General features: G+C 42.3%; 1 protein-coding gene across 5 annotated transcripts in view; it reads left to right on the forward strand.

Moving 5' to 3' along the window:
* The first annotated feature begins 11,086 nt into the window (after positions 1-11,086).
* LOC106589337 (ubiquitin carboxyl-terminal hydrolase 22) overlaps positions 11,087-25,390 on the forward strand; it is a 52,270-nt gene continuing 37,966 nt past the window's right edge. For 2 of the 5 annotated variants that reach the window (XM_014179180.3, XM_045710069.2), the window contains exon 1: positions 11,089-11,583. In XM_014179180.3, the coding sequence (XP_014034655.2) occupies positions 11,464-11,583 (120 nt within the window). In that variant the 5' untranslated portion in view covers positions 11,089-11,463. Of the gene's footprint in view, positions 11,584-25,390 lie in introns of all 5 variants that reach the window. The other 3 variants (XM_045710071.2, XM_045710072.2, XR_014383019.1) reach the window with 2 other exon arrangements.

A 25,390-nucleotide genomic window follows, 5' to 3' on the forward strand; every position in this document is an offset into this window, starting at 1 on the left:
TTATCTGTTGCATGTTCATTTCTTTGGTATTTCCTTCTAGGCTAACTTGAAATTTGAGGAAAGCTTGGACTTAGTCTCCTGTTTCCAAGATCAGTAATTTCCCTCGATGAGCTAGCATATTTTTTGGGGGGTCAAATCAAATGTAGATTTGACAACAAAAGCAAGACTGTACTTCTGCCCTTGACCAAATGTACAGAGGAGAGTACAGCTTTAAAAAACAAATTAAAAATGGTGCACTGTTTTTTTTTTCTATCCCCTAGAGGTCTCTCGTGTACTTTTGTACTGTAGTTTGCATTTACTGCAGGTGGGATGAGCACTGAGCTGAATAAATATTATCTGTTATGTGGAAGGACTCAAGATTAGCAATGTTGAATGTTGGAATAAATTGATTCAGTAAATTGACACAATTTTGCATTAAATGGATCACGTCACATTACTATTTTGTCAGCATTGTTTACCCTAGTTTTCTGCCATTGTGTGCTCAGGTATTTGTGTAGTGTGTTATGTAGTTAACACAGCCACCAAGTCATAATTATGGCTAAACCCTGCCCATTTCTAAAATGTTTCTTCTTAAAATCTAATTTAATACCTAACCTTAACCACACTGCTAACCTTAAATGAAGATCAAAAAGCGTTGTTTTTGTAGCCGGTAGATGTGGTAAAGAGGTCAATGGGACGCTGGAATGGGCACCATTTAACAAATCTGATCTAACAAAGTGAATATTCTTCAAATCCATAATTTATGTCTTGTAACATGCTCACAATGTGGTTACTAAAGTCTGATTTGGATACAGACCTTTTCAACTGTCAAAACAACAACACGTTCTATATGCACGCACAACCAATAGGTTCCCCAGTAATGCCTCAATCACACCTACAGCGTCAATGCGCAAAATGGTACCCAGCGTCATCTGTATGTTTGCAAAAGTTCAACATTCACCTTCTGCTACTATTTTCTATCAAGCCGTCTACGCATACAGTTTGACGCATACGTTCAATAAATCCAACGTAGGCACCACACAGAACACATTGCAACTGCTTCTGCAAAGCAAACGCAGCGTTCCATTGGAAATTAATGGACTTCTGGTGTACCAAAATGCAATCACACTGACTGTCATTGCATTTTGGTTCACCAGAAGTACATTCATTTCCAATGGAACGCTGCGTTTGCCTTGCGGAGGCAAGTTGCAGTGCGTTCTGTGTGGTGCATATGTAGGATTTATTTAACGTATGCGTCAAAATACATGCGTAGACGGCTTGACAGAAATGGTAGCAGAAGGTGAATGTTGAACTTTTGTTGCACACCTATCTAGATGATGCTGTGCAGTTGTGAATTTGGCATGTAGATCTTGGTGGGGCAACCCCCCCCCCCTAAAAAAAATGTTTTATGCATGCCAGCAAAGCCACAACACAAAAAAATACATGAACTGCACTATAACGGTGACAAACGGTGCCCACAAACTGTTAGGGCCTGCATAAAGCTGTCCCAACAGCAGTCCCAACAACTTACCACTGCTACACCTGGCTATCAGCAGAGCCTTGTCTGGCAGAGAAACAGTTCATTCAGCCTCATTTACTGCCTTTAAAAAAAATAGCTGATGTGGCTGACTTGTTTAAACAAATGTGGTTTCTACTGACAATTGAGATGTACAAACTTTAGCATAAGTTAAGGGGACGACAAACAGATATTTATTTTATTTGACCTTTATTTAACTAGGCAAGTCAGTTAAGAACAAATTCTTATTTACAATGATGGCCTAGGAACAGTGGGTTAACTGCCTTGTTCAGGGGCAGAACAACAGACTTTTAATACTCAATCCGTAATTTAGATTAGGACATTAATGAGCGAGCTAGGACGGACATAGTCAATATAATTATTTGTTCAGCACTTTTGAAATATAAAGCAACAGAATTCCGAACATGGGCCGTTCTTACAGTATGCTCGCTGTACACCAAGTCAGAACCTTTAGGATAAATAAAGGGGACATATAAGCAGAAAATGAAAGCTCTTACAATATTCTATGACATTTTTCGAAAAAGAGGCTATATGCTACATGTGCACCACCAAGTCAGAACAGTAGGCTAAATTATGAGGAGGAAAAGGGAACAAATGATTAGGATGAGGCACATGGGCTACTCACAGCTTACTACACAACATCCACTTAGTATTACTTTCTTAGCTACAGTATACATATCTCCCTGGCATATTACATCATTTTTGCAGCAGCATACAAGACATTATTGGACTTACCTTGTTGTGCTGTGCTCACTTAAACAGGAAGGTGGTGTGGCGGTCCTTCGTGGGTAAATTTTGTCATCAGAGTCTGTAGTTCTCTGGATTTATGGTGCTTTCAAGACAACTGGGAACTCAGAAAAAAACAAGGTTGAATTACGACATCAGTGATCTTCAGGTCAGAGCTCTAGAAAGAGGCCCGAGTTCCCAACTTGGAATTCCGAGTTGGATGACCGTTCAAAATGTATTTTCCCAGTCGGAGTTCCCAGTTGTCTTGAACTCACTGAAGTCTGAGATTTCCCAGTTCTGAGTTTCCAGTTGTTTTGAACACGGCAGAAGTCATGCTAGATTGACAGCATGGCCAATGTTGAATGTTTATTATTTTAAGCTTGGAAAAGAGACCCTTAAACCCAGACTTGGATCACACACCCACTCCACTGAATAGCAGGCTAGTGATTGCTTTGCAATGCTTGCAGTTCCTTCCAAACCACTCATTGTTGAATTTGCAATTTCCAACTTATGTAATGTTTATGTCCAATGGCCGATGAGCCCCGACACGATTTATCTATAATTTGTCATCATAATTTGTCTTCATATGACAAGGATTGAAAAGGATTTGCCAGTCAAATATTGACTTGATTCATGATGATGACTGCTAGCAAAGATTTTCAAAGTATGATGTTGACATGATCAGTTCAATCAAACTACCGTCGATATAACGTGATTTGATGTCATTTTATCTGTGGCCAATGATCTTGAGCCTTCATGGATGGGCACTTCTAATGTAACTCTATGGCAGCACCCAAGGGGCTTGAATTTCCGAGCTCTCCCTGTAGATTTTGCTGCGATGTAGTGTCCCCATGAGTGACAGAACAGTGAGCCAATCACTGCACAATTAGAGAACATTACCAACCCCTACGGTACGTATGTTCCGCTGGCTGCCCCACCACCACATAAAGCACTGCGCTAGGCTGAAACACCTGTGTTTTGGAGCTGCCTTACTCAAGGAAGCAAAAAAGAGACATGTTTGAATGCTACTTTATTAACTCAATTATTATATCTATATTTTTTTTTACATTGTTTGCAAACTGATATGTGGCTCCTACTAAAGCCAAAATGACATGAAAAACAGGCACACAAAAAAAAGCTCAACAGGCAGGGGCTCAAAACAGCCCTGAATGACGGGTTGCCACTAATGCTGTGTACCATTTTGCGCAATGACACTGTAGATGTGATCTAGGTGTAAACATCTGGCGCTGCAGCGCGCCATAATTGCTAACTAGGAAATGACTATTAGTTGGCTAACGTTACTTAGCTAGCACAAAATGTTAAGTTCGTATTAACTGATCCAACCAACAAATGAATTATATATACACATTGAATTGTTGCCACCAGATCCACAAAAAATCATCGGGCAATGATTATTTCCCGTTAATCCATTTGTTCTGGTGGTGTTACATTTGGCTAGCAATAACCACAGAGCCAGCGTGACGTAAAGGTAGAGAAAGATCAGTTTACCTTGTTAGCAGCTAGATGAATTTATCTCATGACAGCCAACAATATAACTCAACTAAATCTGGCTAGCATATGAGTCCAACGTGCGATGGCCATATTGTTTACATCAAAGTTACTGCTAACGCTGACACCTTGTGGTTATAATGTTGAACTGCATATGAATTACACCAGGACGATACATTACATGAAGTTCAAATTGCAACTTTATTTCAAGCAACATGTATTTTGAAATTAAATCAAATGTACCTTAAAATATTCATTTCTGCACCCCCTATTGAAAGTGATATTTGCTAATAATGTCTCTTCTGAGCATGTCATCCTTAAGGCCTACCTTCATTACAAGGGTAAGGCTTGCTATAATCAATTTCATGCCGGCATGTACAGTAGGTGTAGAAGTCAAATCTGGTATCTTTTAACATGGTTAGCCTCAATGTCTAATGAAAAAGAAAAACCCACACACTGATCTTGCCAGTTTCAATCAAATTATTCCCACACACACACGTTCAAAGATGTGTGAGTGTTTTTCCTATTTCTAATAGTGTATCATTTCCAATGTAGAAAACATCTCAGCAAAATGTAAACAATGTGTGAGGATTTGTGAATCCTGTTTCAGTATAGAAATGACAAGCCACATGTACAAGTGCATTGCATTAGACATGCCCACAAGGCCAATACTAATCCCATCATGTTTGCAATGGGCATGCATGCCATAAATAATCTCACATCCACTGTAACCAAAAGGGTAGAGCGCAAATAGTGGAGACAAAAGAAAAACACCCTGGAGAGTGACCACATCGAAGGGTAACTTTTACATGGGCTGCAAAGTTGCTATTTAATTTATGAGTTCCATCCCTGTATGGCTGACCGGCCAGGACACAAACCCTAATCAAATTACACTTGTAGCTAGCATGCCAACCACTGGAGAAGGAGGACAGTGAGTGTAGCAGAGTGAAGCAAATTGGCGCAAAATTGCAGGAGGAGATTCACCCGCAGCCGAGATGCTTACAGTATTAAAATATCGATGCATTCATGATAGACAGGAGGAGACACGACTTCAAGTCTCCTCTATTACATACACACCCCTTTCACCTCCTACCCCACCGACAGTATAACTCAGCCACCGACTGTGATCTGAGTCAATGTAGCACAATCAAATACCCACAAAAATAAATCGGTGGGTGCTAGATTGACCCAGTTCACACAGTCTGCTCTGCTGGCTGCTGAGGTTGATGAGGAGAAGGAGGAGGTCAATGAGTGCAGCAGAGGGGTGAGTGTGTAGCACATGTGAACTAGTTTACAGGTGAATGCTAGGCTCTTTCTCAATTCATCCTTCCTCGATTCCTCTCCTTGTCTCCTTCTAAAAACCCATTGGAGAAGAAGGTCCGGGCGGAGAGACCTTGTACCTTCTCTTCCAATACAGATGTAGTGCAATACAAGTGGGGAGATAGGATGCGAGTAATCAAGGAAAGACAAAGTGAGAAAGCCCAAGTAGCCATCATGTGGTGGTCACCCGACCTGAGACCTAAAGTACCGTTATCCTAGCCCAACCAAGGTCATGGTTTTGGTATAATAATGGTTTCTGCTTTGTGGGTATGAAGTGCTGTTGTGGACAGGGGTTGCATCCTAGGTCAGACATACAGGGAGTGTTACACCCACACCAATGATCAAGGACATCAGCTACAGTGGCAAATCTGTGCAATATCATCAGACAAAATGAGAGTGAGTGACAACAAAATAAAACAGACAAACGGGGAATGTTCAATGACAAAATACTACAGTAATTTAGATATGGGTATGTCATTTTAAGTGAAAATTGATCCTTAAGAGGTTATTAATTCAAAGAATCAACACTTTATTTATTGTCATACAAAGAACACCTGTGTAAATGGTTAGTGCGTAATGTGGACCCGGCCACAGCAGAGCCCGCCCTCTGTTGAAGTTGCAATGGGGGAAAACCTCAGCCCGACCCAACGACAAGAGCTCAGAGACTTGGTCCAGCAGAATACGTCCGTGTTCTCCGAGGTGCCGGGGCGCACGGATCTCGTGGAATATCATGTCCACACACGTCCGGGAGAAAAAGTGCGTAAACGGCCATACCGGATACCAGAAGCCCGGAGGGTGGCGGTCCAGCGGGAAGCGACAACAATGCTAGAGATGGGGGTACTGGAGGAGTCCCACAGTGAGTGGTCTAGCCCTATAGTGCTGGTTCCGAAACCAGAAGAAACCGTCCGCTTCTGCAATGACTTCCGGGCCTGAACGAGGTCAGTAGGTTCGATGCCTACCCCATGCCCCGGGTGGACGAACTGATCGACCGCTTGGGGATGGCGAGATACGTCAGCACCTTGGACCTAACAAAGGGGTACTGGCAGGTGCCGCTGGCAGCGGCCTCCGGGAGAAGACTGCCTTCTCCCCCGGGGGGGGGGGGGGGGGGGGGGCTATACCACTACCGGGTTATTCCTTTCGGGCTCCACGGGGCACCAGCTACCTTTCAGCGACTCATAGACCGCGTCTTGTGGCCGCACAGTGAGTACGCGGCTGTTTATTTGGATGACATAATTGTGCACAGTGACAGTTGGGAGTCCCATCTTTGTAGGTTACAGGCAGTGGTGGATGCGCTAAAGGGATTCAGGTCTGACCGCGAACCCCCACAAGTGCAAGCTGGGCTACGCCGAAGTGGAGTACCTGGGCTACCAGATCGGGAGGGGAAATGTGAAACCCCAAGAAAAAAAATTGCTGTCATTAGGGGATGGTCGGTCCCCCGAACCAAGAGGCAGGTGAAGTCATTCCTGGGGTTAGCAGGCTACCACAGTCGATTTGTACCTAACTTTGCTGCAATACCTTCTCCCCTCACAGACTTAACAAAGGCACGACTACCCCAGACGATGCGATGGACGGGAGGTCTACTTCGGGGGGATGGTAATAGAGGGGAGGTGCGTGATGCGACGTTGGCTCCCTCTGCTGGGAGTACATGAGCTGGGCACCCCGACACGGATAGCTCCAAGTGGAGGTAATTAGGGGAAAGTGCCAACCAGCCTTGGAGGTCAAATAAAAGGAGTACTGTGGCACACCGCCAGGGAGGACGGTGAGAGACCAACACAGAGCCAGAGCTGAGAAGAAGGATCGAGCCAAACCTACGTGATTTTCTTTGTTATGTTTATTTTATGGCCTAGTAAAGTTGTTTGTGGACTAAAACTTCCCTGTCTCTGTGTTAATCTCGGCACGCTCAACCCAACACCCCACGGTTTACCACAGTCAACAGTGAAGAGGTGACTCCGGGATGCTAGCCTTCTAGGCAGTTGCAAAGAAAAAGCCACATTTCAGACTGGCCAGTAAAAATGGGCAAAAGAACACAGACACTGGACAAAGGAACTCTGCCTAGAAGGCCAGCATCCCGGAGTTGCCTCTTCACTGTTGACCTTGAGACTGGTGTTTTGCGGGTACTATTTAATGAAGTTGCCAGTTGAGGACTTGTGAGGCGTCTGTTTCTCAAACTAGACACTCTAATGTTCTTGTCCTCTTGCTCAGTTGTGCACCGGGGCCTCCCACTCCTCTTTCTATTCTGGTTAGAGGCAGTTTGCACTGTTCTGTGAAGGGAGTAGTACACAGCGTTGTACGAGATCTTCAGTTTCTTGACAATTTCTCGATTGGAATAGCCTTCATTTCTCAGAACGAGAATAGACTGACGAGTTTCAGAAGAAAGTTATTTGTTTCTAGCCATTTTGAGCCTGCAATCGAACCCACAAATGCTGATGCTCCAGATAGTCAATGAGTCTAAAGAAGGCCAGTTTTATTGCTTCTTTATTCAGGACAACAGTTTTCAGCTGTGCTAACATAATTGCAAAAGGGTTTTCTAATGATCAATTAGCCTTTTAAAATGATGAACTTGGATTAACTTACACAACGTGCCATTGGAACACAGGAGTGATGGTTGCTGATAATGGGCCTCTACACCTATGTAGATATTCCATTAAAAATCAGCCTTTTCCAGCTACAATAGTCATTTACAACAGTAACAATGTCTACACTGTATTTCTGATCCATTTGATGTTATTTAAATGGACAAAAAAATGTATTTTCTTACAAAAACAAGAACATTTCTAAGTGACTTTTGAACAGTAGTGTACATACATACAGTACATATAGCAGTGCATTCGGAAAGTATACAGACCCCTTCCCTTTTTCCACATTTTGTTACGTTACAGCCTTATTCTGAAATGTATTATAAATCTACAAACTATACCCCATAATGACAAAGTGAAAACAGGTCTTTAGACATTTTAGCAAACTTATAAAATATAAAAAACAGATACCTTATTTACATAAGTATTCAGACCCTTTGCTATGAGACTCGAAATTGAGATCAGGTGCATCTTGTTTCCATTGATCATCCTTGAGATGTTTCTACAACTTGATTGGAGTCCACCTGTGGTAAATCCAATTGACTGGACATTATTTGGAAATGTACACACCTGTCTATATAAGGTTCCACAGTTGACAGTGCATGTCAGAGTAAAACCAAGCCATGAGGTCGAAGGAATTGTCCGTAGAGCTCAGAGACAGAATTGTGTCGAGGCACAGATCTGGAGAAGGGTACCAAAAAAATTCTGCAGCATTGAAGGTCCCCAAGAACACCGTGGCCTCCATCATTCTTAACTGGAAGAAGTTTGGAACCACCAAGACTCTTCTCAGAGCTGGCCACCCGGCCAAACTGAGCAATCGGGGGAGAAGAGCCTTGGTAAGGGAGGTGACCAAGAACCTGATGGTCACTCTGACAGAGCTCCATAGTTCCTCTGTGGAGATGGGAGAACCTTTCAGAAGGACAACCATCTCTGCAGCACTCCACCAATCAGGCTTTTATGGTAGAGTGGCCAGATGGAAGCCACACCTCAGTAAAAGGCACATGACAGCCCACTTGGAGTTTGCCTAAAGGACTCTCAGACCATGAGAAACAACATTCTCTGGTCTGAGGAAACAAAGATTTAACTCTTTGGCATGAATGCCAATCTGAATCTGGAGGAAACCTGGCACCATCCCTACAGTGAAGCATGGTGGTGGCAGCATCATCCTGTGGGGATGTTTTTCAGCGGCAGGGACTGGGTGGCCCAGCAAGATCCCGGACATGAACCCCATCTAACATCTTTGAAGAGCCCTGAAAATAGCTGTGCAGCAACTCTCCCCATCCAACCTGACAGAGCTTGAGAGGATCTGCAGAGATACAGGTGTGCCAAGCTTGTAGCGCCATACCCAAGACCCAAGGCTGTAATCGCTGCCAAAGCTGCTTCAACAAAGTACTGAGTAACGAGTCTGAAAACTTACAGAAGCTTGAAATTATTTTTTTATTTTACAAATTTGCAAACATTTCCAAAATTAATTTAATTATTGGGTTTTTTGTGTAGATTGATGAGGGAAAAATACGATTTAATCAATTTTAGAATAAGGCTGTAAAGTAACAAAATGTGGATTCTTTTTTTTTTAAATGTACTGTAACTTTGCCTGTTCCTGATAATTACAGGCATCCACTAGGTGCTTCTATCATGCATTCTTACATCTATTTAAAATACATTTTCTTCTACACCAAAATGTCTCTAACAGACCAAAAGGGAAGACAACTGTTTATCAAGTGCGACACTGTTTTCTTAATTTTTGCCCTTGAAAACCAAACCCAGAATCAAACTGAAAAGACTTTTGAAACCCTTAGACATGCCTCCTCGTCCTTCCTTTCAGAATGTTAAGTATCAAAGAATGTCAACAAAGTAGAATTTCATAGTGTTTTATTAACCCCATAATTTGCTAAGTACAAGATGTGTTATGGTATGCTTAGATGAGTTCATTAAGTGCCATATGAAAATAAAGAGGTATACAAGGTAGAATTCAAATATTAATAAATCACAAGGAGTTATCTTTAGCCATCAGATAAACATGTATGAAGAGAGCTGTACAAGACAACAAGAACAAAAACACATATCAAGAGTTATGCTTAGATAATAAGGTAGAGCTGACAGAGAGAGCTTTACAAGGCACAAAATATAAGACCTATTTAAAAACACAAAGGATTAGGCCCCGAGCCTAGATACCACATATATGAACATATTCGGAGCACAGAGTTAGTCTGAATGACTGGAACTCATCTACTATCCTTGGCAGCATATGTGTGAAATAGAATGCCTTCAGTTTAGGAATAACATCAGCACAGAACTTCACATCAAATGGCACATCAATAACAACTTGCTTGGATGGAGCCCAGACAAGTAGTTTGCATCTCTCCAGTCCAATGTAGAACGTGCCCATTTGCACCTGCATGTAGTACCCATGGGCTCCATTAGGTTGCAGCTGAGGAACCCCATCCACCAGTTTCACATCAGTGAGTTTGCCAGAGAACAGTTCAGTCAGAGACACACTTCTTACTCAGAACAGGACATTTGATTTCTAGAAGTGTATAAGCCACCTGCTCGTTCTCCTTGCCAAATGTGGTTGCCGAGTTCCCATGGGACATGGAGAAGAGATGCTTTCACACAAAGATCTTACGACATTTTGAGCTAGCTAGCCAATGTTTGCAAAAACGGCAAGAATACCACACCGGATGTCCTCCACAAAACAGAAAATTCAGACATTGTTTTGTTTTCCAGGTTCTTAAATAAGGTGAATACATGAGGCCAATTTTACTATATTATCCTGGAGGCATACTTACACATCCTGTCTCATTTGCGTGAATGATATCTCTGAACTTTAAACAAATTGTAATACAAAATCTTTGTTTAGCTTCTTTCTATTCTGTGGCTGCATGAAATAGCAAACATAATGTGAATTCAACAATGACATTACTTTATCTTTGTTACACCCTGATAAAACAGTAACATCCATATTGTAGTTAGGCAAGTGGGTTAAATAGATTCCACGATCCGGATTTAAGCAAGTGCTTGGTTCAGTTCTCGCCCTGTGTACACCCATATGCGTGCGGAACTGTACGCACACCTTGATGTATAGCGCCGCCCACCGGGCGAAATGTCGTGAAAAGAGTGTGTCCACCAAGGAAAGAGGACCACTGGAGAGGAAGCATGGTGGTCTTTCGCCCAAACTAGAAAACCTCTGTATATGTTTCGAACAGTGTAACACAGATATAAAAATGAGGTTAGTTATAACAATATTTGAGTCTAATGTACAGTACCAGCGCTTCATGTAACCAATGGGAGTCGTTTTACGAGCGGATAAGGATCGTAATAAATAATTGAGCCAATCACAATATCAGTTTCCAAATAGAGGCGGGACATAATACGGAAACGATACCCACACACGCCAATCAAAACCAGGCACTCCTTTCCATTGGCCGATCGAGAAATGAATGAGGTGGGGCTTGCAGCAACGGTCGCGGTGTTCTGTTGAAATTCCATTGCCGAACATTAGCAAGCTAAAATAACTGGAACTAAGGATATAGCTTCCGAAGTGTGGACAACGACCAATACCACCCAAATGTGGATTTAATTTGGGGAAAACATGTAAAAATTCTGGAATGGGATTACTCAAGGATTGCTTTGATGTGTACTGCATTTACCTCCGATTTAGCTGTGGCTACCTCTCAAGCTAGCCGAATCGGAACAATCGGCGGATAACTGGCTAACTAACGTTAAACGTAACTAGCTAGCTAATTCTTTAACGTCAGGACTAGGACGGAGCACGCTTCATCGCTAAAAATACACAAAACGAATGTTGTTACTGTCATGGGTCCAGCCGGGTGCCCCCATGTGAACGGGTTCAAAGTGGATAACTGGAAACAGAATCTACGGGTCATTTACCAATGCTTTGTGTGGAGTGGGTCTGCCGAAACCAGGAAACGCAAGGTAAACATTTTAAACGTTAGTTAGCTAACGTTAGCTACTACTAACTAGCTCAGAACATGTATGCAGACTGCTTCTCGAGAGAACAGTGCCTACAACATCTCTGGCTAGCTGTCGTTCATCGTCATTGTTACCAATCCACACGCGAAGAGGCAACTCGTACAGTGTGTGAAAGACACTGTTTTTTTTTTCTTCGATTAACTGGTGATATATGCTACTGTTTCCCTTGCACGGATAGACCTTGTCCGACGTTAGCTAGGTACACATTTTCAGGCATGTCTTTTTCTCGGCTTGGGCACTTGTAAGTTTGCTGACGCGGACTGCTGCAGTTTTAGACATAATTGACAAGGACTGAGGGGTGTGTGAGAGAGACTGTTAGTTAGCTCAGCTCACTACCTAAACCCCCTGCGTCTCTTGCATCACACAATCTGAGTGTCAACTCTGCCTATGTGTGTGCGCGAGCCTGTTTAAGCAGTCCCAGTTCAAAACTTAAATGCAATGGCAAAATGTAGATTTCCGTCTAAATAGACATACCCAAAAGTAACTGATATTCATGTGTAGTTACATGATTCTGACATGTAATAACTTGGTATATTTGGAAAGAGAACATCTGGGAGATTGAGGAAATTGTCAGAAGATAGGAGTTACATAGTTCAGAATACACAAGATCAAGCACATACGTTTTTGAGTCATCTTTCATTGACAAGCTATAAGTGAGTTATTGATGACTAGAGCTAGAAATTCATCAGATGGCTTCCACAGCATGTGAACAATATCAGAAAAAAATGGGATTGATAGAGCTAACAACTAGAAATGTGGTATCCAGGGTACATTCAATTGTCCTTTTAAACTCTCCAAAAGGGTCCGAATGTGGTAATTGCACTGTATTTGCACACTGGATGTGCCTAAAAGTTATTGTTCACTATAAAAACAACATTTCTACCACATCAACCTCTCACAAACATTGTGGTGGTGTCGGGGAACATCCAAGTGGTTTTATTTTCCATTTTCTTTTTTCCCAACCTAGTCACTCAGCAGACATTTTGATTTTGCCATTAAGTCATACATAATGGAAATGGGCTAGATTTGTTCCTACCAACCTAAAGATTAATTTCATACCCACCATGTATCTATAGCTCAAACACAGACCAAATCTGTGGGGAGGGTGTGGCTCAGTTGGTAGAGCATGGTGTTTGCATCATGTTTGCAACGCCAGGGTTGTGGGTTCGATTCCCACGGGGGACCAGTACGGGGGAAAAAGTATGAAATGTATGCATTCACTACTGTAAGTCACTCTGGATAAGAGCGTCTGCTAAATGACTAAAACATTTTTAAAAAATGTAAGCATACCTTGTAAGATGTTGTGTAAAATAAATATTTTGACTCTCGGGGCTGGTGATCAATAACGGTAGATCACAGGCAGACAAATAAGATATTCTCATGGTCTGTGGAGTTCCGGCAATCGGTGTGTATCAATGTATTCCGTGTTTATTTTGTTTGTGCTTCGCAACGCTACCTGGAATAAAGATAGCAACCATCTTGAAATTAGGTCACCGGCTGATCAATAGCCAAGATACTCAGCTTTCCGCAGACACACCGCTTTTGCGCGTAGGGGCTACCGTTCTAATACCAGATTGAATTGAAAAAAACAAATGGGGTTTACATTTTTAAGAGTAACGTCATTGCATTCCCAGTTAGCTACATTGCTAGTCTCTCTGGAAAGTATCTTGTGGTTACATTGACTTATTTTCAATCATGCCATGCTTCATGAAGAACATGAACACAGTACTTTGGTTGTCTCATCCAAATGTGCAATACCGCTGATATATCTACTTTTATGGTACGCCATCAGTGCTCATCAAATAAAATTGTATTTGTCACATGTTTCGTAAACAGGTGTAAACTAACTATGAAATGCTTACTTACTGGCCTTTTTGGCAATGCAGAGAAACATAGAAGAATTGTAACACGAGGAATAAATATATAATGAGCAATGATAACTTGGGTATATACACTGAGTGTACAAAACGTTAGGAACACCTTCCTAATATTGAGTTGCACCCCATTTTGCCCTTAGAACAGCCTCAATTCATTGGGGCTTAAACTCTACAAGGTGTCGAAAGCGTTCCCCATGGATGCTGGCCCATGTTGACTCCAATGCTTCCCACAGTTGTGTCAAGTTGGCTGGATGTCCTTTGGGTGGTGGACCATTCTTGATACACATGGGAAACTGTTGAGCGTGAATAACCCAGCTGCATTGCAGTTCCACGTTGCAGTGCACACTCAAACCAGCGTGCCTGGCAACTACTACCATACCCTGTTCAAAGGCACTTTTGTCTTCCCCATTCACCATCTGAATGGCACACATACACAATCCATGTCTCAAGGCTTAAACATCCTTCTTTAACCTGTCTCCTCCCCTTCATCTACACTGATTTTAATTGGATTTAACAAGGGACATCCAATAAGGGATCATAGCTTTCACCTGGATTCACCTAGTTGGTCTGTCGTGGAAGAGCAGGTGTAAGAAATGTTTTGTACATGGTGTACATGGGGTACCAGTACCGAGTTAATGTGCAGGGGTACAAATTCATTTAGGTACATATGAACATATAGGTAGGGGTTAAGTGACTAGGCAATAGGATAGATAATAAGTAGTAGCAGCAGCGTATGTTATGAGTCAAAATAGTTAGTGCAAAAGGGGATCAATGTAGCTAGTCCGGGTAGCTATTTGCTTAATTATTTAGCAGTCTTATGTCTTGTGGGTAGGGTCCTGTTGGTGCATCAGTACCTCAATGGTACAGACAGACACAACATACGACTGATAATCTTATGTCCATTTTCACCCGAGTACAGTCTGGGGATATTACTAACTAGCTGTTGTAAAATCAACATTTACGTGTATGTCCATAGCATGTTAATGTAACCCATGCTCCCATTGGATACAGGCAGTGCTCATTAACGTATTAATTAATCCCAAAAGTGTTCGATGGGGTTGGGGTCAGTGCTCTATGCAGGTCAGTCAAGTTCTTCCAAACCAATCTCAAACCATTTCTGTATGGACCTCGCTTTGTGCACGGGGGCGTTGTCATGTTGAAACAGGAAAGGGACATCTCCAAACTGTTGCATCAAAGTTGGAAGCACAGAATTGTCTAGAATGTCATTGTATGCTGTAGTGTTAAGATTTCCCTTCACTGGAACTAAGGGGACTAGCCCGAACCATGAAAAACAGCCCCGGACCATTATTCCTCCTCTAAACTTTATAGTTGGCACTATGCGTTGGGGCAGGTAGCGTTTTCCTGGCACCCGCCAATCCCAGATTTGTCCATCGGACTGTCAGATGGTGAAGCGTGATTCATCACTCCAGAGAAGGCGTTTCCACTGCTCCAGAGTCCAATGGCGGCGAGCTGTACACTCCAGCCAATGCTTGGCATTGTGCATGGTGATCTTAGGCTTGTGTGCGGCTGCTCGGCCATGGGAACCCATTTCATGAAGCTCCTGACAAACAGTTCTCGTGCTGACGTTGCTTCCAGAGGCACTTTTTAACTCTGTAGTGAGTGTTGCAACCGAGGACAGATGATTTTTACACGCTTCAGCACTCGGCGGTCCCATTCTGTGAGCTTGTGTGGCCTTCCATTTCGCAGCTGAGCCATTGTTTCTTCTAGACGTTTCCACTTCACAATAACAGCACTTACAGTTGACAGGGACAGCTCTAGCATGGCAGAAATTTGACGAAGTGACTTGTTGGAAAGGTAGCATTCTATGACAGTGGCACGTTGAATGTCACTGAGCTCTTAGTAAGGACAATGTTTGTCTATGGAGATTCCATGGCTGTGTGCTCGATTTTATACACCTGTCAGCAAAGGGTGTGGCTAAATTAGCCGAATCCACTAATTTGAATGGGTGTCCACATACTTTTTCTTATATATTGTGTAACTGCTGTAATTTTAGCTAGATTAGAGACTATACCTGTGGGAGTTAGTGTGGGTGGGCAGCGAAATTTCCATTCGCATATATTTTCAAAGGTTAGGCCGACTTAAACCAACTTATCCCACCCTTGCGTTTTTTTCTGAGTTCATCTGTGAAGTTACACTGAGAGGCTGCAGTGAAGGTTTCAAATGTACAGTGTGGCTTCCTTCTTAATGGTTTCACCATTGAAGAAATGTAACTGTTTCTTCTCGGGGGGGCCTCAGCTTGCTTAACAGCAACACACACACAGTGTAGCCAGTAATGGTAAGGTAAACGGTAACCACCTCACTATCTAAAAACATTATGAGCAGTACTGACAGAGTCCTCATAAGACTGCTGGTTTGTATCAGTAATGCTACATAAAAATCTGCCATGGCTCTTGAAAAGTGGGCCCATGGATCATAAAGTCATTGATGCTGCATGAAACAGACAATTCATAACCCCACCCCCACCCACCAACTCTCCATTTCTGCTGGAGCCTCTATATTTGTTTGACTCCACGCCACCCAATCATATAAGACGTTGATGTACTGTCATCGTGTGTTAGGCCTGGCAATCTTAGATTTATTGCATGGATTGGTAATGTAAACCTACCTATTCACTGGGTAGTGGTGAGTTATGGAGAGGGACGGTGACACCTGTGTTCAGAGCTGTCACAGACCAGGCTTGTCTTTAATCAGGGCTGGCGCGACTGTCTGGGGGGTGTGGAGCGGGGACTACACAAAGATTTATCATCAGTTTAAACACTAGCGTCTTTTGCTCCGTTTTTTTGCCCTCTTTCTCTTTATGCCTTCCTTTCTTACTCTCACTTCTTTCTCACTCCCCCCCCACATGCAGTTGCCCCTGCTCCATGGATACCTCAATTAGGATAAATGGAGTGAATGTTGCATGGATGGAGGAGGAGAGCTAACAGATCAACCATCTGGGGAGGACCTCCTAATGAGCAGTCGAATTGCTCATCGGTCTGCTTTATAAACACCTCGTTTCTGCCCTAAGATGAACAGACCCAAAGAGATGAGGTGACATACCGTTGGCAACCATCCAGGTTGTGCTGTACAGCACACTGTAGCAAAACGTTTTGAAACAGAAAATAAAAAGGAGAGTTTCTAATCGGGGAAAATGCAGGTATTACCTCCCCGTATCATTCTATTTCAAACCTGTTCCATGTCTCAACCTAGTCTGTTTTCTCTTTTGATACTGTGCCTACCTCCTAACCCCCACAAAGGCTCCATTTGAAGAAGAAGAAGCAGTTGTTTTGAGCACACCGTGTGAAGTCCCCTCACCACCTTGGACCAGCCACTCCTCTTTGCAGATGGGTCTTTGAGTTATCTAATTGTTGAGGAAATCATAGCGCCTAACAAGCTATATAGCAGCAGTACATCAATAATTCATGCACATTGTAACCAGCAGCCATTTTTCATGCTCATATAATATATATATATATGCTACAGCGAGTGTGTTCAGAATACATATGATCTCCAGGCTGCTGGTTGAGATGAGGGGCTCAAGGTTATTTTCAAATGTATGTTACCTCTTAAGAGAGACTAGTTCTGGAGACTGCAGGTCATTGTCCACATGCCCAGTCCCTGCTGGGTTTTAGAGTGTGTGTGTGTGTGTCCTAGCGCAATGGTAGGAGGAGTGGCTTGCACACACAGCCTCACACACACACTGTTGCATATTTATGCTTCTTCATAATTCATGGACACAATGAGGAAGTGGATAGATCTCGTTTCTCATGATTATCAGTAAAGTTAACATTTATAAAATGGATTACTAGCTTTTTAATACTATAAATGACCAACCACCCAGCTTTGGAGTAGTTGGGTCTATTTCCCTGCTTTTGAAAGGCTGCTGGCTACCGTACTGGAAGACTTTCAGCAATTGTGCTAAGCTCATGATATGCTAACTTAAATAATCTCAAAACTGCACCCAGAGACATAAAAATGGTATCCATGAGTTTCTCAGACTCTGGGTAATTAAACTTCCGGAATTTCAAAATATCACAGTATCCCTTTTAAACATGCTGCAGCGTTCTGACTGGAATAAACATGTAATGTTTATATCAAAGGGCGTCTGTCATTTGATATACTAGCTCTGAAATATAGCCTAAGGATAACATTTTTGTTTACTTCAGGACCGTAGGTACATTTCCCAACCGGAAGCCATAGATTACAGGCAACAGCCACACTGACCTGTTATGGCTTGAATCCCGTTAGTGGGATTGATATGACGACAGCCAGTGAAAGTGCACGGCGGCAAATTCAAGACAACAAAAATCTCATAATTAAAATTTCTCAAACATACAAGTATTATACACCATTTTAAAGATAAGATTCTCCTTAACCTCTATGGGCTAGGTGGGACGCTTGCGTCCCACCTACGTAACAGCCACTGGCAGCCTGTGGCGCGATTTTCAAAACCTTAAAAATCCTATTACTTCAATTTCTCAAACATATGACTATTTTACAGCTATTTAAAGACAAGACTCTCGTTAATCTAACCACACTGTCCGATTTCAAAAAGGCTTTACAACGAAAGCAAAACATTAGATTATGTCAGCAGAGTACCAAGCCAGAAATAATCAGACACCCATTTTTCAAGCCAGCATATAATGTCACCAAAACCCAGAAGACAGCTAAATGCAGCACTCACCTTTGATGATCTTCATCAGATGACAACCCTAGGACATTATGTTATACAATACATGCATGTTTTGTTCAATCAAGTTCATATTTATATCAAAAAACAGCTTTTTACATTAGCATGTGACGTTCAGAACTAGCATACTTCCGGGGAATTCGCTAACATTTTACTAAATTACTCACGATAAACGTTCACAAAAAGCATAACAATTATTTTAAGAATTATAGATACAGACCTCCTCTATGCACTCGATATGTCCGATTTTTAAAATAGCTTTTTGGTGAAAGCACATTTTGCAATATTCTAAGTACATAGCCCAGGCATCACGGGCTCGCTATTTAGACACCCGGCAAGTTTAGCACTCACCATAATCATATTTACTATTATAAAAGTTTGATTACCTTTTGTTGTCTTCGTCAGAATGCACACCCAGGACTGCTACTTCAATAACAAATGTTGGTTTGGTCCAAAATAATCCATCGTTATATCCGAATAGCGGCGTTTTGTTCGTGCGTTCCAGACACTATCCGAAATAGTAAAGAAGTGTCGCGCGCATGGCGCAATTCGTGACAATAAAATTCTAAATATTCCATTACCGTACTTCGAAGCATGTCAACCGCTGTTTAAAATCAATTTTTACGCCATTTTTCTCGTAGAAAAGCGATAATATTCCGACAGGGAATCTCCTTTTCGGCAAACAGAGGAAAAAATCCCAAAGGCGGGGGCGGTCGGGTCATGCGCATAAGCCCAGTGTCCCTTGATCGGCCACTTGAGAAAGGCGATAATGTGTTTCAGCCTGGGGCTGGAATGACGACATTCTGTTTTTTCCCGGGCTCTGAGCGCCTATGGACGACGTGGGAAGTGTCACGTTAGAGCAGAGATCCTTAGTAAATGATAGAGATGGAAAAGAAGTTCAAGAAATGGTCAGACAGGCCACTTCCTGTAAAGGAATCTCTCAGGTTTTGACCTGCCATTTGAGTTCTGTTATACTCACAGACACCATTCAAACAGTTTTAGAAAATTTAGGGTGTTTTCTATCCATATGTAATAAGTATATGCATATTCTAGTTACTGGGTAGGAGTGGTAACCAGATTAAATCGGGTATGTTTTTTATCCAGCCGTGTCAATACTGCCCCCTAGCCCTAACAGGTTAATCTAACCACAGTGTCCGATTTCAAAAAGGCTTTACAGCGAAAGCAAAACATTAGATTATGTTAGGACATAAACTTCACAAGAAAATCCACACAGCCATTTTCCAATCAAGGACATGCATCACAAAAACCAAAAGTTAAGCTAAAATATTCACTAACCTTTTGATGATCTTCATCAGATGACACTCCTAGGACATCATGTTATACAATACATGTATGTTTTGCTCGATAAAGTTCATATTTATATCCAAAAACAGCATTTTACATTGGCGCGTGATGTTCAGAAAATGTATTCCAACCAAAACTCCCGGTCAATATGCACATCAATTTACAAAAATACTCATCATAAACGTTGCTAAAATTTACAACAGTTATTGAAAGAATTATAGCCGCACTACTCCTTGACGCAACCGCTTTGTCAGATTTCAAAATAACTTTACGGAGAAAGCACATTGTTCAATATTCTGAGTACATAGCTCAGCCATCGAAGCAAGCTATACAGCTACCCGCCAAGTTCTGGCATCAACAAATCTCTGAATTACTATTACAAATATTCTCTTACCTTTGCTGATCTTCATCAGAATGCACTCCGAGGACTCCTACTTGCACAAGAAATGTTTGTTTTGTTCGAAATACTCTATATTTATGTCCGTGCGTACAGATCACTATCCAAAAGACAAAGTGTGTGCGTAAAATAAGAGACAAAAAGTCAAATAGTTCCATTACCGTTCGTAGAAACATGTCAAACGATATTTACAATCAATCCTTAGGGTCTTTTTAAATTAAAACGTTGACAATATTCCAACCGGACAATAGCGTATTCAAATGAGCGGCGTGCCAAACGTGAACGCGCAGTAAACAACTCTCTGCTCCCAGGCAGTCCACAGATAAACTGAGCTGCTGTTCTTTGCCCAGTAACAGGAGACGCATGAAAGACATTTCTAAAGGCTGTTGACAGCCAATGGAAGCCTTAGGAAGTGCAAAATGACCCCACAGACACTGTAGTTTGAATAGACAGTAGATAGAAGAACTACAAATCACTTCTTGGTTGGATTTCTTTCTCAGGTTTTTGCCTGCCATATGAGTTCTGTTATACTCACAGACATCATTCAAACAGTTTTAGAAACATCAGTGTTTTCTATCCAAATCTACTAATAATATGCATATCTTAGTTTCTGGGAGTGAGTAGGAGGCGATTTACTCTGGGCACGTCAGTCATCCAAGCGACTCAGTACTGCCACCATCCATAAGAAGTTAAAGGCTAAAGCTGCCACTTTCAAGGAGCTTGACACACATCCGGACTCTTATAAGAAATCCCGCTATGCCCTCAGACGAACCATCAAACAGGCAAAGCGTCAATACAGGACCAAGATCCAATCCTACTACACCAGCTCTGACTCTCGTCGCATGTGGAAGGGCTTGCAAACTATCTCTGATTTACAAAGGGAAACCCAGCTGCGAGCTGTCCAGTGACGCAAGCCTATCAGATGAGCTAAATACCTTCTATGCTCGCTTCGAGTCTATCAACACTGAACCATGCATGAGAGCATCAGCTGTTCTGGATGACTGTGATCACACTCTTTGTAGCCGATGTTAGTAAAACCTTTAAAACAGATTCATATACACGAATTACCAGGACACGTACTCAGAACATGTGCTGACCAGCTGGCAAGTGTCTTCACTGACATATTCAACCAATCCCTGACAGTCTGTAATACCTACATGTTTCAAGCAGACCACCATAGTCCCTGTGTCCAAGAACGCCCAGGTAACCTGACTATCGTCCAGTAGCACTCACACCTGTAGCCATGAAATGCTTTGAAAGGCTGGTCATGGCTCATATCAACACCATCATCCCAGACACCCTAGAACCACTCCAATTCGCATACCACCTCAACAGATCCACAGATGATGCAATCTCTATTGCACTCCACACTGCCCTTTCCCACCTGGACAAAAGGAACACCTAGGTGAGCATGCTGTTCATTGACTATAGCCGAGGAAGAGCAAGGCCCAACTTGGCAGAAAATCTGTCTTCCTCCATCAACTTTGAGAAAAAACTATATTGGAGTTGTCTCGATGGTTATGCATATTCATGGAATGAGATTAGTAGCATAGCATCTCTTTCCATTGAATACCGACGGGTGACGTCAACAACCCTCATCGAATATTCAAAAAAGATTACAATAATGAGATGTATGTCTTTTTGTGGACAACGACTCCCATTGTTAGGGCAGAGAAACCTGTATCTTGTCAGTATATCCATAATATTTTCTACAGCTCAGCATTCAACACCATAGTGCCCTCCAAGCTCATCACTAAGCTAAGGACTCTGGAATTAGACATTGCTCTCTGCAACTAGCTTCTGAACTTCCTGGCGGGCCACCTCCCAGGTGGTGATGGTAGGCAAGAACCCATCCACCATGCTGACCCTCAACACGGGGCCCCTCTGGGGTGCATGCTTACTCCCCTCCCGTACTTCCTGTTCACCCATGACTGCGTGGCCGTGCACAATTCCAATGCCATCATTAAGTTTGCCTATGTCACAAAGGTGGTAGGCCTGATCACCAACGACGATGAGACAGCCTACAGGGAGGAGGTCAGAGATCTGGCAGTGTGGCGCCAGGACAACAACCTCTCTCAATGTAATTAGGAGAAAGGAGCTGATCGTGGACTACAGGAAACAGTGGGCCGAGCACACCCCATCCACATCGATGAGGCTGTAGTGGAGCAGGTCGAGAGCTTCAAGTTCCTCGGTGTCCACATCACTAAGGAATTATCGTGGTCCACACACACCAACACAGTCGTGAAGAGGGCATGACAAAGCCTCTTCCCACTCAGGAGGCTGAAAAGATTGGGCTTGGGCCCTCAGATTCGCAAAAGGTTCCATATCTGCACCATTGAGAGCATCTTGACTGGCTGCATCACCTTTTGGTACGGCAACTGCTTGGCTTCCGACCAGCAAGACGCTACAGTGGGTAGTGCGTACGGCCCAGTACATCACTGGGGCTGTGCTCGCTACCATCCAGCACCTCTATACCAGGTGGTGTCAGGGGAAGGCCCTAAAAATTGTAAAATACTCCAGCCGCCAAGTCAGACTGTTCTCTCTGCTACTGCACGGCAAGTGGTACCGATGCAACAAGTTTGGAACCAACAGGACACTGAACAGCTTTTGCACTAACTCTTTTCACTCATAACATACACTCCTGTTACTGTTTATCTATCCTGTTGCCTAGTCACTTTATCCCTACTTATATGTACATATCTACCTAAATGACCTGGTACCCCTGCACAGGACTAGGTAGGTACTGGTACCTCGTGTGTGTGTAGGCAAGTTATTGTTTTTCATTGTGTATTTATTCATTGTGTTGTTTTTCTATTATATCTCTTTTTTTCTCTGCACTGTTGTGAAGGGCCTGTAAGTAAGCAGTTCACTGTTAGTCTACATATGTTTATGAAGCATATTACATTTGATCTATCTTGCTCTTCTGAGCTCATTTGCTTTCTATCCCATCATGTCTTGCATTTCACAGTCACGCTCTCTGTCTCTCTCTGTTTTTCAGTCCGAGCATTACAGTGAGTCTTCTTGGTCAGTTCACGGGATCTTTCCATCAGCCTGCTGCTCGCCTCTCCTTTTGATGTTTGTCTGATTTTAATCGCCACTGTTGCACTTCTGCTGCCTAGCCCCCTTTCACCCTCACTGCACCATGCCCCCTCGCCAACACAGAGCAGCCCTTCTCTCACTCTGGCCCAGCCAAGCACTGATGTCATCCCGGAAGAAGACCAATCAACATTCTTATGCCTCGCTCACTCTTGTCCAATTCCACTTCCACATTGAACACCAGTGTGTGAGCTAAAATGCATCAGCATGAATGGGTTTGTGCTTGTATCATTTGTGCGTGTGTGTCAGGGTTTTCGTTAAGAAAACGGAGCCAGACAACGTGACGGGAAGATTTAAATTTACCGGCCATTTGCGAAATTTACCGTACCCATATGCATTTGGTGCATATCCCATTAGGTTGTCCACCCACAGTGCTCAATGACAGAAATCACATTTAGATTGTGGTAATGCATCTTAATAGAACATGCAACACATGTAATGAAGCAGCCAATAAAACGTCATTTTGAAACATTTGACAAAATAAAATTTGCGGGAATACACCATTCTAAACAGCGATCCTGATAGCAGTCCCATTTGTGACAGAGATTAAAATCTCTGTTAGAAAGAAACTTAAAGGGGGAATCTAAAGATATATCAACTAGAATGGCTTCAGGGCTCAACATTAATGCTTGTCCGCTTGCAAGTAAAAAAAAAAAAAAAAAATGTCGGACAACAAAAATATAGATTTAAGTTGTCCGAATGGACAAGTAAACAAAAATCACTTTCAAACAATTAGGCTACTCTGATCAGAATTGTATCAGTGTCCTCCGGATGCAATGTTTTGCACACTGTCCTACCAATCTCTGCAGAGCGCATCGGAGTATAATCTAATCAAAATCCCATTTTATTGGTCACATACATATATTTAGCAGATGTTATTGCGGGTGTAGCGAAATGCTTGTGTTCCTAGCTCCAACAGTGCAGTAGTATCTAAGAATTCACAACAAAACACATCTAAAAGTAAAATAATGAAATTAAGAAATATAAATATTAGGACGAGCAATTTCCGAGTGGCATTGACTAAAATACAGCAGAATACAGTATATACATATGAGTAAAGCAGTATGTAAACATTATTAAAGTGGCTAGTGAATCCATGCCTATGTATTAGGTTGACCGATTAACCTCTTACATCTAGACGTTCCGCTAGCGGAACACCTGCTCCATTATCCAATGATGGGCGTGGCGCGAAATACAAACTCCTCTAAAATACAAAAACTTCCATTTTTCAAACATATGACTATTTCACAGCATTTTAAAGATAAGACTCTCCTTTATCTAACCACACTGTCCGATTTCAAAAAGGCTTTACAACGAAAGCAAAACATTAGATTATGTCAGCAGAGTACCAAGCCAGAAATAATCAGACACCCATTTTTCAAGCTAGCATATAATGTCACAAAAACCTAGAAGACAGCTAAATGCAACACTAACCTTTGATGATCTTCATCAGATGACAACCCTAGGACATTATGTTATACAATACATGCATGTTTTGTTCAATCAAGTTCATATTTATATCAAAAACCAGCTTTTTACATTAGCATGTGACGTTCAGAACTAGCATACCCCCCGCAAACTTCCGGGGAATTCGCTAACATTTTACTAAATTACTCACGATAAACGTTCACAAAAAGCATAACAATTATTTTAAGAATTATAGATACAGACCTCCTCTATGCACTCGATATCTCCAATTTTAAAATAGCTTTTTGGTGAAAGCACATTTTGCAATATTCTAAGTACATAGCCCAGGCATCATGGGCTAGCTATTTAGACACCCGGCAAGTTTAGCACTCACCAATATCAGCTTTACTATTATAAAAGTTTCATTACCTTTTGTTGTCTTCGTCAGAATGCACTCCCAGGACTGCTACTTCAATAACAAATGTTGGTTTGGTCCAAAATAATCCATCGTTATATCCGAATAGCGGCGTTTTGTTCGTGCGTCCCAGACACTATCTGAAATGGTAAATCAGGGTCGCGCGCATGGCGCAATTCGTGACAAAAAAAATCTAAATATTCCATTACCGTACTTCGAAGCATGTCAACCGCTGTTTAAAATCAATTTTTATGCCATTTTTCTCGTAAAAAAGCGATAATATTCCCACCAGGAATCTCCTTTTAGCTAAACTGAGGAAAGTAAACAAAGCTTTCGGTCGATGCGGGCACGAGCCTGAGTCTCACAGTACTGTAACCAGCCACTACCCAAACGCGCTACTTTGTTTCAGCCAGAGCCTGCAAAGCCACGATTCAGCTTTTTACCGCCTTCTGAGACCCTATGGCAGCCGTAGGAAGTGTCACGGGACAGCTAAGATCCTCACTCTTCAATAAACAGAGACAAGAAGAACGACACCTTGTCAGACAGGCCACTTCCTGCCTGAA

This window comes from Salmo salar, chromosome 28 (assembly GCF_965601325.2).
Source record: "Salmo salar chromosome 28, fSalSal1, whole genome shotgun sequence".
Lineage (NCBI taxonomy): Eukaryota > Metazoa > Chordata > Actinopteri > Salmoniformes > Salmonidae > Salmo > Salmo salar.